This window comes from Buteo buteo, chromosome 5 (genome assembly GCF_964188355.1).
Source record: "Buteo buteo chromosome 5, bButBut1.hap1.1, whole genome shotgun sequence".
NCBI lineage: Eukaryota > Metazoa > Chordata > Aves > Accipitriformes > Accipitridae > Buteo > Buteo buteo.
Window position 1 is genome coordinate 23,724,731 of NC_134175.1, and position 13,899 is coordinate 23,738,629.

General features: G+C 43.6%; 1 protein-coding gene across 1 annotated transcript in view; it reads left to right on the forward strand.

The window, feature by feature from the left end:
• Window positions 1-11,047, forward strand: part of CDK15 (cyclin dependent kinase 15) — a 37,451-nt gene extending 26,404 nt beyond the window's left edge. Inside the window, 3 exon segments of the mRNA XM_075028165.1 lie at window positions 2,589-2,637; window positions 5,318-5,457; window positions 10,808-11,047. Of these exon segments, the coding sequence (XP_074884266.1) occupies window positions 2,589-2,637; window positions 5,318-5,457; window positions 10,808-10,917 (299 nt within the window). The 3' untranslated portion in view covers window positions 10,918-11,047.
• The last annotated feature ends 2,852 nt before the right edge of the window (window positions 11,048-13,899 follow it).

Genomic DNA, 13,899 nt, shown 5'->3' on the forward strand with positions numbered 1-13,899 from the left:
TAAATCTGTAGTTCATCCACTTTTTGGAGTGATATCCAAATATTCTTTATCTCTTACCTTTAAGGAGGAGGTGTTTACATTGTTTTACAATTTTAGATTGGTCTTAATCTTACAGTAGGGAAAATATTTACTGCTCTGTTCTTACCCTGCTCAACACAATGGGGCCTCAGCATTCTCTAAGGGTTTGTCTATATGGGGTCAGTCAGGAGATTAATCTGAACTGATTTAAAGTGGATTAGTTAACTGCATTAAATCCTTGAGCAGAGACACACTGTTTTCTTACCCATATCTTCCATTTATAATCAAAGCTCTGTACACTCAAAGTGGCAAGTTTGGCAGTCCTCACCCAAGCAGAATTCTCCACTGAGAGATGTGTTTGGACGGGGACAGCAGTAGCTGGCTTGCTGGCTCTTACAATACCCCTTGTAGATAATTATTAATCTCCATGTTATATAAATGATGAATTTCAGTCAAGAGGCTTACTCGAGACAGTGAAGACTATAATTCAGGTATTCCTCCCAGTTCCCAGTAAGCAAGCTGCTATTTCTGTCTATAATGTAAAGAAAATCCTATTTCCTCTTTGGAATGTTAATCCTGAAAATGCACTCCACAAAAACAAAGTGACATTTCACTTAGATATCACTGAAATATTTTGCCCTGCTGTTATCAAATGAACATGCATTTTTAAACTTTTATGTTAAACTCATTAAAGAATATTAAGGTTAAAAGATTTCAGTAGAGTTAAAGTACAATATTTAAGTAAACCTGACATTTTTATTAAATATTAAAGGAACTTTATATATTGTCATGGAATATTTCCATCTCACAAATGAAAATTTTCTGGCAGAAAGTTACAACATCTGAAAGTTTTTGGCCAGCTCTGTGAAGAGGTAAAAATTTCTACCTCATACAAAAAAATCTTATGCCTTTCCAAACCATTTTAAAAATTGTTTTTCTTATATTCTGCCTGGAAACTTTATATCTCTACTCAGTATGGACAATTTATTTCTACACTTTTATTACAGTCAAGGGGGCAAAATGAAGGAAAGAGGATCCAGAGAAAATGTTATTAGTGATCCAAGAGGACCGTTCTGCCAGAGTTAATCTCAGTGACTGATTTGGGAAGGGGCTATTCAAGATACTAATATATAACTTCTATATATGGGTGATAATTCCAGTGCTCTGGCACCTAAACAGTCATTAATCGCATTCCAGGTTATATTGCCATTTACTGCTTTAGCAATTACCTTAGTATTTGGGTGTAGGAGAACACTTCGATTGTGAACTGTTACTTACCCTTTGATAGACAGGTTTAACAACCTGCTTGCCTGGCTTAATGGTGAAAGATTGCTGCTGGAAAGGTTAAGTGCTGAAAGTTCAGTCATTTTCACTTTTTCAAATTGTTGGTGCATCAAGTCAGATACTGAGTGACCAAGCCCCTAGGCCTGGCACTCTGGAAATGGCCACACAGGTGAAGTGATAGGGGACTCCTGCTTTGCCCACAGCAGGCAGCTTCTGTCCCTGAATGATGTGGCTGGTGCTTCTGGGCAGGAAGGGAGGGCAGATGCTCTCAGATGGTGCCGGATAAGCCCAGCCGAGCTCCCAGTCTACTGGCAACAGACCAATGGCATTTGCTTCCTGGTGGTCTCGCTGCCGTGGGGAATGCTTGTCCAGGCTGGGCTGGAAGAGGGGTCTACACCACCCTTCCTGCTCTCCTTTCCATGGCTAGAGCACCATTCACCTCTGCTGTCAGAAACGGTGCTCAGGAAAATGTAGCTGGGTAGAAACTACAGCCTTTCTGATGCAAGAAAATGTCTCTGTTGATCAGCACTAAGAGGAAATCTTCCAGGCTTAAGCCATTCATTCATATCTAAGCCTGAGAAAATTCATGCTTTGTAAGAAAACATTTGAGGAATGTATTCCTCCACATTTTCCACAATGTTTAGAAATGTGTCCTTGAAAAATGGCAACAACACAGCCTTCCCAAAACTGCAAACTCTGCAAAGTTCCAGTCTGGTAGAGATGTTTGAATCAGTAAGTACAAAGCCTGCATGAAAATGGTTAACTGGATAAACAACAAACTTAGTGAAGGATTGACAGCAAGAGCAGTGGGCAAGAAGAGAGTAGGACCCAAGTGTCTTTGCTCTGTCCCCAGTCTTTCTGCCAGATCCATGCAGAAAACCCCATGTGCCCACACGGCAATACATAAAGCTCAGCAGCCCCTTCGTAAGCCAAGAAAATTGCTGGGGATTCAGGCCTGCAAACCTCTTTCTGCTTCCTTCATGTGAAGGCTTTAGGGACTGATACTGCTTTTATTGAAGTCAAAGCTAAGATTCACACTGTAACAGGAGGGCCAAGGCCTATATTCACAGATGTATGAAAGGAAAGGGTTACAGAACTGGAACAGCCTTATTAACATCAATGCTGGTACTCAAGTCCTATAGGAATAATGTATATTTATAAACACTAAGAAGACAGATTCTATAGGGCCCTTTGAAATTCTGAGCACACATTTTTTTTAAGGGCTCAAAGAATGGTTTTTGGCTTGATTTTCATTTAATCCTGTGATTACATATTACACTTTCTAGAACTGGTTGCTTCCAGGAGACCTCAGAAACTCCGAGTCATGTGTGACAGGTAAGCTACCTATAACGACAATGTCAAAATCGCCTCTGGGTTTATTTGTTTCTTTATGTAATCATTTAATTTGAAATGAGCTCTTTTGGCAAGCACAGGAAGAGCGGGGTGGCTCTGTAGTAACAAGCAGATCTAATGTCAGTTAAGTAACTGCTTTCGAGAGATTGCAGTAGAGGTAGGCATATAGTGGGTTTATTATTCTCAGAGGAGTAGTGATTATTCTCAGATAAGCGGTGATTCAATGACACTATGAGCAGCTTTTTGTGGGGCACAGTTCAATTCAGAATGTCGTACTTTCCCAGGCCCTCTTGCCCAGACTGAAGACAGACTTTACACTGTCCCAATTTTCATTTCTGGAAACAGACTGTAGGAATGTTGCTCACAGTGGTAAGGAAGACGTGCTAGGAGAGTGTTTTCATGAGACAATGAATAATCTTGTGATTAGTTAGGAGGGGAAAAATCGCATTCTTCAGTGGCCAAAAGCTATGAGACTAGGGCCATGGTTACACACCTTGGCTTGACCAGGCACAACACCACCACCACCACCGCCCAATCTTGGTGTGTAACCATGGCCCTAGTCTCATAGCTTTTGGCCACTGAAGAATGTGATTTTTTTAAGCACATATATGTACACACACACACATATACACAATGTAAATATGTATCAGTGGAAGAAATTTAAAATCAGGCAAAGTGCCCTAACCTAGCTCAGAGAGCCATTAAAATCGAATCCGCCCCCCAGTACTGATTCGGAGGCACACAACAGGCTTTATAGATACATAGGAAAATACTAGATAGGATTTGTCCTCATGATTGTGTTCATGCACAGGTCAAGAATCAAATATTCTTTGAGGACATAACCACATTTTTCATTGCTGCTGTTTATTACCTGCTCAGCTCATTGCTTGGGATCCAGTGGTGCTTGGGGGGAAGTGTGCTGCCCTTCAGAGCTGGGTTTCCCAGACACTATTCTGAATGGCTGAACATGCTGAAGTTTTCAGCAAAGCACAAGTTGCTGAAATGCCAGCCATTGTCACGCACATCTTCAGAAACACACAAAGCTCAGTGCGTCCGATGCCCTGATAATGCAGGTCCTGGAACAGAACAAATCCCCTCTCAGCCTGAACATAGAAATAACTATATTCATTGCAACTCTGCTGTATTGCACTTCTGCTTTTTGGCCCTAATCCCTTGACAGGCTCCATTACAGCCCCATACCGATGGGCTGGCCCAGCGCCTCTGCGGCAGAACTCTGGGCTGCATGTGAGCCAGCTCCAACTCTGCGTTACACAGTCCTTATGCTGGTGTGGCCGAATGGCTGCCTTGGCATGCTTGGGTCTTGAAAAGGAAAGAACTGCTTCATACAGACTGCTTAGCCATGACTCTCCATGGCCAATTAAGAAATCAAAGGGGAGCTCTGTGCGGAGCTTGGCCACCACCAGGAAGCCTGAGACATGGTGGGAAGCACTGAACCATGTTGTTGCCCAGTGTGGGAGTCTGCAGCAGGAACGAGCAAGGGGGCAGAGGGTCTCCAGTAAGACCCTGCCATGGCAGGGGCAGCCTGTGGTGCAGCTCTAGCAAGCAGCCTCAGGCTGGGTGCTTTGGTTCCCTGTCCCATCCCTGCTCCCCAAGGCAGCAGGGGCTCAAACCGTTTTGCTGGAGGTGAGAATTCAGCAGTTCCCTACCACAGCGAGGCCAGATACCTTTTACAAATCTGTTTCTCAGGATATCTGCCTCTCTGTGTGTTTTCTCCTTTCTTTTTTTTACATCTTATCTGCTCAAAACAAAACTGTCAGCATGTCAAATGTCCTGTGTAGAGAGGTGGGGTGCAGGGGCAGGGGGATCCCTGTGCCTGATGTCACTTGGAGGGGAAGCATGGGTGGGGGCTGAGGGAGGAAGCACAACAGGCTATGCTCCGATGGGCCTCCTGATGCTGAAACATGATCAGAACAAACAAACAAAGTAAAAGCTGTAAAACTAAATGACTATATTTGTTTCTTTGTTGGTTTGTTTTCTCTCTTCCAATTCCTTGTCCCCAGCTGTGTGCTCCTCTAGAAAGCAGCCACTTGGCATTGGTATTTGCTGGGCATGGAGCATGTGTGTATTACATCTATTTTAAGCACTTCTCCTGAGAAACAGATTCATCTCTGTGAATCCCCAACACATTTTACAACCAGCTGCACTACAGGTACTAGGGTAGGAAAAGGGGAAATGGTATTTTCTTTAGTTTTTTAGTTTTGACCTCTGGTCTGCTCAGTGGGCCAGTCAGGTTATTTTGTGCACTTGTATTGTCACTGTAAACTGGTAACACCAACCTCTGATATTCAGTTATGACATGTAAACCTCAACCTCAGTTATGACATGTAACATATAGTCTCCCCAGCAGCATTTTCCCTTTTACTTACAACCTTCTTTTTACAAAATAACAATTTCTTTTCAAAATTCCTCTGAAAACATAAGTTTGAGCTGAAATCTTGGATGCATATTCTCCAACATAATCAAACTCACATGGAGAAGCAAATGTCCTGGAAAGCTATATAGTTGGGGTGGGTTTATCCAGCTCCCCTGTGTCCCTCCACTATCTCTGCCTCAAGCTCTGAGAAGGGCTGGGTCAAGTTCTGGTTCTGGCTTGCTTTCTTGTGTTCATCTCCTATGCTATTTTTTTGTCTTGTTTTCCTAGGCTGAGCAGGGTGCCAGCAGCAGAGGATTTAGCCTCCAGGATGCTTATAGCCTTCCCTCGAGGCAGGATCTCTGCACAAGATGCGCTTCTTCATGACTTCTTCAGCCTTCTGCCTCCTCAGCTCTACCAGGTTCCTACTGGTAAGTTAACTCTCGATTTCATCTCACCAAGAAAAAGCTATTTCACATGCTATTTATTATGAGTTTATTCTGTACTTTGAAAGTCTCTGCCATTCACTGGCATGTCTTTCTCTTTTCTGCCTGCCCTCCCTCCACACTCCCGTATGCTGCGAAGTTTACATCCCATTGCAAATTTGACAGCCTGTTTTTCTGTTTTCTTCCACTTGATCACAGTGCTAATACTAGAAAGGGACCTGGATGGGCTGCCGCCATGGTACCTTTACAAAGTGGAGGTGTATATGCTTTGACAGGTCGTTTCTCCCCCATTCTGTAACCCCAGGGGCCCGGAGCTTTCCCTCGGGCTGGCTCACACTGTGTATTCAGCGTAACTCACATGCTGGTCCCTCCTGATGTCCTGAATTCCCAGCTGCTCAGCATGATGTGCTAGCTCCAATTCCCTTGGACTGCTCCTCCTGCTCCCTTTTGATGTTCAGAGACAACAGCTGTTCCTCATACCCTGTCGCACCAGTTCTCCCTCAGTTTTACCTGCTTTATTTTCTTCTTCCCTTGCCCCCTTCTCTTAAGCACACAGCTGCATACTCACAGATCTGCCTCTCCTGCCCTGAGCTGAGAATAGATACAGGGTCTCTCAAGCTACAGGTTCTGTTCCTCACTAGGCAAAGCTCCCAACTATCAGGCAACGGACCAGAGAGCCCTTGCATTCCCCCTTGCTTCCTGGGCACCCGCTACACTAGTTAATTTGGTGGGTTTATTTAAGATAGGGGCAATTAAGAAGAAGCCTTCTTGGACTGTGTTGTCAAGGTATTTGAAAACCTAATTTCTGGCTCCTGCGACACATCCCAAGCGAAGGAGCAGCCAGCTAGCGTGTCTCCCAAACCGCTGCCCTTCAGAAGGTGCTCTGTGTGTATGTGCATGAGTGAGAGACATCTGCATTCCTTTTCTGTTCACCCAGCCACAGAGCACAAATCTACTTTGACACTTTTAGAAAAATGAAAAGATGGAATCTCGCAGGAGCCTGCGTGTGCTGGGGGGGGAGGAGGGGAGCACGCACAGCAGGAGGGAAGTTGACTTTTCTTTATACATATAGGGTTTTTTCCATGCAGAGTTTAAATTATGCCTGATAAAAGGAGTTTCGTGGATGTTTCAGTTCTTTCAAACCCTCCTGGCTTCCTCCCAATTAAATGAGGTTTGTCAAAGCCACAGGGCTCTGCTGCTGCCGGAGAGGCGGACAAGCACTTCCCGCAGTGACATCTCCAATCCCCAAGGGAGAAGATGAAAGTGTCAGTGCCAAGAGAGAGAGAGAGAGTGTGGAAAAAAACAGGTACAGAGACAGACAGTGTGAGAGAAAGGGAGAGAGTGAGGAGAAATAGAAGGAATGAGAAAACAGATTGGCATAATGTGTCAATCTCTCTGACATGCTGCCAGAGAGGGGATAGATTAATTTCACCTGGGTTTATGCACCATCCCATATTTATTATCCCCCATATTACGGTGAGAAGTACCTTGTGGACAGGAACCTGCATGGCGTTATCATAGCAACCAATGTGTTGGGAACAGAATCAAAGTGCACAGGGCTGAAACAAGTACAGTATGATCATGCAAGACCATATTCATGAGTGACTCATTAAGCCTGTAAAAATTAGGCAATTCTGAATAATTCCCCATGTAGCCATCCCTATCGCCATAACCGTGTAAGACATTTGTTCTCTTGTGTCATTTTGGCATCACACTATTTTGGAATTTAACTGTATCATTTTAAAATTCTCATTGCTTTGATAACACAGTGCAGATTTTAAATATATTCTGTTCCCACTTTGTTCTGGAGGATGCTGGCTATTAGTCCCTATCCTCTGAAGGAGAAAGTTAAAGCAGAAGGGCAAAGAATGAGCTGGAGATGAAAGGTGAAAGGAGGAGGGGGTTGATCCCAAGGTGTGTGAGAGAGTAAGAGGGAAACAACATTTGAAAAAATAAAAGGTTCCCATAAGAAATTATTTTCTGTTTTTATGAAATAATTGTATCCATTACTGTCCTTTTTATAAGTTGCTATGACAAGCTGGAAGCTAGAGGATTTTTTTCAAAGGTCAATTCCTGGCAAAAAAATAATTGGAGAAATCAGTGTTTCAAAGATAAGTACCCCTCCAAATGGCGTGTTTCTGGTTACTGAGGGGAATACTAATGGCTGGAGGCTGGCTGCTGCCCCTGGGAAAGGGGACAGGGAGCATGGGGCTCTTTGCTTCCTGGTGGTCAGCTCCTGCAGAGGGGAACAGGTTGCTGTTGCTCATGCTCATCTGGATGCAAAGTGCTAGAAAAAAAGAGTAGCTTACGTTGTAAGAGACGACGACTCCCCTGAGTGGGGCTGGTCCACAGATGGGCCAGCTCTCCTACAGCTGCTTGCTCCTGTGCCTCTAGTGCTAGAAGGGGCTGCTAAGGCCCAGGTTCAAATCCCACTCATCGTCTTGGTGGCCTTAATTCTACACATACCACCAGCACCTCTGGATATAGCAACAAAGGAGAGGGGCAGGGGATTCTCCAGCTTCCTTCCACTGCAGCTAGTAGCCTAAGGGGTGGCAGTGATGACCTTTCGTAAAACTGGAGCATTTGCTGTCCTTTTTCTGGCCTAAGCCAATCCTGAGACAATTATCTTTGTGCAGTGCAGCCCTGCACTGCAGCAGCTCTGATAAAACTTCAGTCTAACCCTTTGCCACCTGCTAAAGCAGAATGTTTTCTGTCCAATTAATCACTCCTGGAAGAAAGATGAGATCCCTGAATCAAGAAAGCATGAGCTGTGCTCTCAACTCAGTGTCAGTCCTGAAGTGCAAAGGGCCTTCTGAGAAGGTATCTCACTCCGCTGTCAGACAGGTCAGACACAGTAACAATTGCAGCTTATTATTCTTAGTTATAGATTTGGCTTATTTTCTCTCTTTTGCCCTCGAATGCTTTTGAGCAGACTCGCAAGCAGGGGTGGTGAGCGGTGTGATCTGGGGTTAGCACCAGTGCACTCCCAAGAAAACATACTGCAAGAAGAGCTCTGGCCAAACAACGCAGGCACATGGGCCAGGGAGGGCTGAGCTGGCACCTCAGATCCTATCCCCACAGGACCAATGTCCAGGCTCAGTATACACCTTTCTCACAGTTCAGGAGACATTCAACCCTGGGCATACCATCAGCATAGCAGTTAGTCCTTAAGTCCAATTTATGCTCCATGAGGAGGATTGCGTGTTGTGTGGATGTGATCCTGGCTTTGACTAGGAGAGACTTGCTCCTTTTGGATAGGGTTGGTCTCTGATTGTTACCTCCCCCCAGCAATTCAAAACCACTGTGCCAGGTGGTGATGACACTGTGCTGTTTCTCCTAAAACAGCCCGCTATTCAGCTTTTCAGAGACAAGGAGGAGGAGGGAGGCTTGATGTTGACAGAGCACTGTCATTTTAATGCCGGTTGCATCTAAATTAGTGCAAAGCAAGCATAGGCAATGAGGAGGTTAAGGCTGCAAGCCACTGCCTACCAAAAATCCCATTACTAGTGGGATTAGCCAGCGCTGGTATATATTATCACAGGGCACTTAGAAAGAAGAGCTGGCTTTCATGGACATCTTGTTTGGATTGGCTGGTTTCCCTAGGTTCTCCTACATAGCTAAAAAGTTTATATAGTCACATTTTTTTACTTCTGTGCTTTGCCACCTCTGTACTCAGCAAATGGATATCCTTCACTGCAAATCAGATACAGCCACCTAGAAAGTGTGTATACACTTAATGTGTATACACTATAATGTGTCTTAATAAGGGAATAAACCAAAGTTGGTGTTGAGCAGCGAATCAGCTGTCACTCCTGAACCAGAAGCAGTCTTTTCTGTAAGGTGATAAAGCAAATCTTCACTTAACTCAGGAAAAATACCCCTCACTTCACCTGGCCTGATCTCCACAGTGGTAGAAGGTCTGCTTGCGTAAATACTGACAGGACGCTGAGGTTTTGTATTCCGTCATTAAGCCACCACCCTAGGAAAGAGCCATTGCAACACCACAGCAGATGTGTGCCAAGGGCACAGGCCTCTGGAGATGTTGCCCTGCTTAAGCTCTTCTGCAGGCGCTGGCCTGGAGCAGACATCGTGCTGGCAGGTGCTGGGCCCTGTTCAGGAGCACAGGACGAAGGGGAAGATGGGAAAAGAAGGAAAGTTTTCTTTGCTTACTCCCCAGTTCATGCTCTTGCAAAAGCACAACTGGCGCAAAGTTTGGCCCACATGACTTGTGGAAACAAAGTCCTACAGACATGGATCAAATGCTCTGACTCCTCATTGATCTCAGGCCAGAGAATCTCTATAAAGGTCTTACTGTTCGGGGAGATGAACTGCTTTTGGGGGGGAGTGCTGTTAATACCCTTCATGGAGGCAGACGCTATTGCATCAGAGGTTAGCAGATTTTTTTCTGTATTTTGTCTAATTGCAAGTTATATGTGAGGTTTCTTTCCATTTTCCCTTTAACACTCTTAAATGCAAACCTGAGAAGATTTATTTGTCTTGTTTGCTGTGAAAGACATCTGGACTGGAACTCCCATGTAGTCATTTTGCATCTTCAGGTGCACTTCTGCCTTCACCCAGTTATCAGCAGAAAAGAGCAAATGGGGATGTAGTGATTGGATTTCTAAGGCACAAAAGTTAAAGCTAAGTTTGAGATTGTGACAGCAAGCAACCATGAGCCTAGGAACTCAATTAGCCTGAAAGACAACTATCTCATTATCTTTTCTAAAATGATATAAATACATAAGAATATAAAAATTTAAAATAAACTCTCTCTCTATTGACTGTCTAGATGACTGAATTTCACTGCTCAATTTCTTTAAACACCCACTTTAGTATTTATTTATTCTAAGCGTGAAGCAGCTACGATAATTAGACTGTCAGATTTGGTAAGTTAATGAGGAGTCACTGGAGTGGAAGGTTTTGCATTTGTGAGATTGCTGAAGGAGAGAAGCCCCGTGCCTTCGCTCTATCTCTTTTTTCTTTTTCTTTTTTCCCCCCTCCGCTGGGTGGGAAGGAGAGAGCTTGGCAGCATGGAGATCCATTTGAATCCTTTTGATTAGCAGGTTGCATTCCTACCACCGTTGTACCAAATAGTATTTTCCTGGTTGCTCCAAGAAAAAGAAAAAGAAAAGAAACCATAGATGAGATTTCTAGAGAAGTGTGCCTAGATTAAAGAAATAATTTTCAAAAAAAATCAGAAGGAATGGAGGTGTGAGAAATAGGATCCTGGATTAATTTATATTGTGGCTAATGTCACGGGAGAGCATTAGGAAAGTAGCACAATGAAGGAAAAGGACTGTTTTGCAGCTTTCTCTTTAACCTGATTTTTCCACAGGACAATCAGTGCTTACAGTTCCAGGAGTGAGACTGCAACCTGAAATCTGTGACCTGTTTGCTTCTTACCGAAAAGGCCATCTCTCAGGAGGTTCAAGCAAGTTTTGGTAGAAAGCAGGGATGATATTGACTAATTCTTGGGTAAGCACATAGTTGCCACTGTCAAAGCTGCTGCCATGATGCTTAGCACATGAATTCCTTTGTGTGCTGAAGGTGGGAAAACAGAACTGATACCCAGGCTGGATGATCACATCCCAGGCTGAGGACAAGGTGGGAGATCTCACATTCAGAGAGAAGAGATCAGCAAGCCAATGGCCCCTGAGGCACAATGCTCAGTGGTTTCATGGGACGTTTGGGTTTGTTTTGTCATAGTCCCAAGTCTCAGACCAGTGCCTTTTCCTCTGATGCCACCCCAGTCAAAATATTGCTTAATTTCCCTGTTGCTTAAACTGACCAAATTGCTATGTTCGCCTTTGTCCTTGTCTATTGAGTTCACATTTTATAGCTTACTTGTTTTGATTTCACATGCAATGGAACCTGAGCAGAGCTAGGCAAAATCTCCTTAGCTCATAACATCCTTGGTTTTCATTAATCACTATTGTAATATAACACACCTCAAAATGATGCTTCAGCATCAATGTTTTTAATCTGCTTTTTGTTACAGAAGACCAAAAGATCACTTAAAATCACTGTTATTGAAAGAAATTACCAGAAAATACCCTTTTATTATATCCTGCCTCTTTGTTTACTTTGTGCATTTGTTAACAGCATGTGTCCAGTCAGTGTCCCTGGCTGGGTCTGTGCTTACAGGACAGACCTGGAAACTGACCTTGAGGCCAAATTAGTTTGACTGTCTTATTGTCTTCCAAGCTAAAAGGTAATACAGCTGTGATTAGCAGGGCAAACCTCAGCTACCCATCTGCGCTTTCAAATGCATGTAGATGGCATGTACCTGCTATAGGATCAGGTCCCAGCACTCAGTGCCTGGTCTCACAGCCTCTCTCTACCCCATCTGCCCTCATCATGTAGACAACAGCAGGCAGACAGGACAGCCTTGAGTCCTTTCGAGAAGGACCTGACACTGCCAGCCCTGTGACCAGATTGGGTTTTGGAGGCAGCCTGAATACATTCTGCTCACCTGCTCAGCTAAGTGCAGACGGGGCGGCTGTTCCCTCTCTGTGATCAGAGAGGAACTAATCCTGCCAAAAAAGCTGGTTGTCAGTTCCACTAAGGCTTCAGGGACAACTCACTTGAGGAGGGCACTCATGCTTCAGTGTTCAATGAACTTGGATTTGGCCAGTTTTAACTCATTTTGAGAGTATTTCACACATACGTAATTTAAAATAGTGAAACCATTAAAATAGTAAGAGATACTTTTAAACATTTTCTTTTTTTTTTTTTTTATATTAACCTGGCCTCAAAGTGATTGTGTCCCCTCTTTTAAGGTGCTTACAAAACATACTAAAAAAGCTTAAATGTCAACTCAAGTTTTCTTCTGCACTTCATTACAGGAAAACATTCTATAAGTGATGGTGTTCATATTATTAATTCTCTTTTTAAAAAGGCATCTGAATTCAGACAGGCAAGCAAGGTTATAAATGAAACAGTAATTTTTTTTGTCATTGTAATAGGCTACCAATGGAAAGCAGGGAGTTCTCTATGCTTTTTCAAATCTAATCAGAGGTAGGTAGGCATCTAAAGCACAACAGCCTCACACTGGCACGTGAGAGAATGGAATTTCCTGGGAAGATAATGAAACCAGCCAGCCTTCCTTCATTGGCCAACCTGAGTTAAGTTACAAAAACAGACAAAACCAAAAAACTAAACATACCAGGCTCAATTGTGAATCCATGGGCCCTGAGTGACACAGCAAGGGACAAAACATCATCACAGTCTCCTCCTTGTTCTCCTTATGGTTTCAGGAAGGGAAGAGATAGTGCCAGGCATCTATCCTACAGTGATACACACTCCATGCCAACATGCCATCCATTTTCTACCCTGTTCCACTTCTTTCCCTCTACCTGCTGAGCAGGAACATACGGATCATTGGCATCTGCTTCCGTTCTCATGCTGCCTCTCAAAATGTAGATAAATAATGCAGTGCCTCTTATACGTATGTGCTACTGTACTAGCTAAGTGTAGTTGAATCTACAGGAAGATTAGAACTTGTTTTAAACCAACTGTTAACAAGTAAAGTAACTAAAGTCACTAGCCCTGCAGAATATTTGTAATTAGGATTTATTTTTCCTTTTGATTCAGGACTTAGGCCATGGATTTTTATCCTAACAGAATTCCTTTGCAACAGGGGCAGATTCTACCCTCCATTACACCAAGGACCTTTGAAATAACTCTTGATATTGACAACATGAAGCAAAATCTTTGCGAGTATAAAACAAGGGCAGAGTTTGGTTGGGGAGGGGTATTTTTAAAAATCACCTTTCAGTAGAAGACAATGAAATTGTGCAGATGTCCTGCCTTTGTTTTTCAGAATGCAATGTCAGAAAGATTGACTTGGCAACGAAGATGTAACAGCACAGTCTGGACACTGGACTTGCAGAATAAACTCAGCCATGTGTCACTTAATAGAGAGATCCCTGGACCAGAAGATCGATGTACAAACAGGACAGATGGGGACTGACAATTGAAAGAATGTAGAGGCTGATCCAAGGCTTACAGAGACCTGTCATTCCTGGGGTTTGCCTACAATCTCCTTCAACAAAAGAGGTCCTGGGGGAAGGAGGGGATTAGTCAAAATTTGAGTGAAGTCTCCAGGGAAGATGGTTTCTTGGATAAAGTTGTCAACAAAAGGAATTGTTTAAGACTATTTGTTATAATTTCCTAGAGGGAGCTTCTGCCATTACTAACAGGATTACCAACATACTGGTTCCACACCAGCAGAGCATTAGACATGTGCATTGCAGACTGGTTGCTTAGAGCTGAATTCAGGGGTCTTCTTATATTGGGTCCCAAATGTGTGCAGGTGTTGATGAGCAGAGGGGAGATGGTAAAGAATTAAGATGCAGCCAAACACGGGCCGGTTTTGGTCCAGCTGTTGCAGAGAGTCTTGGCTCATTAATGAGTTACCAGGGTGTT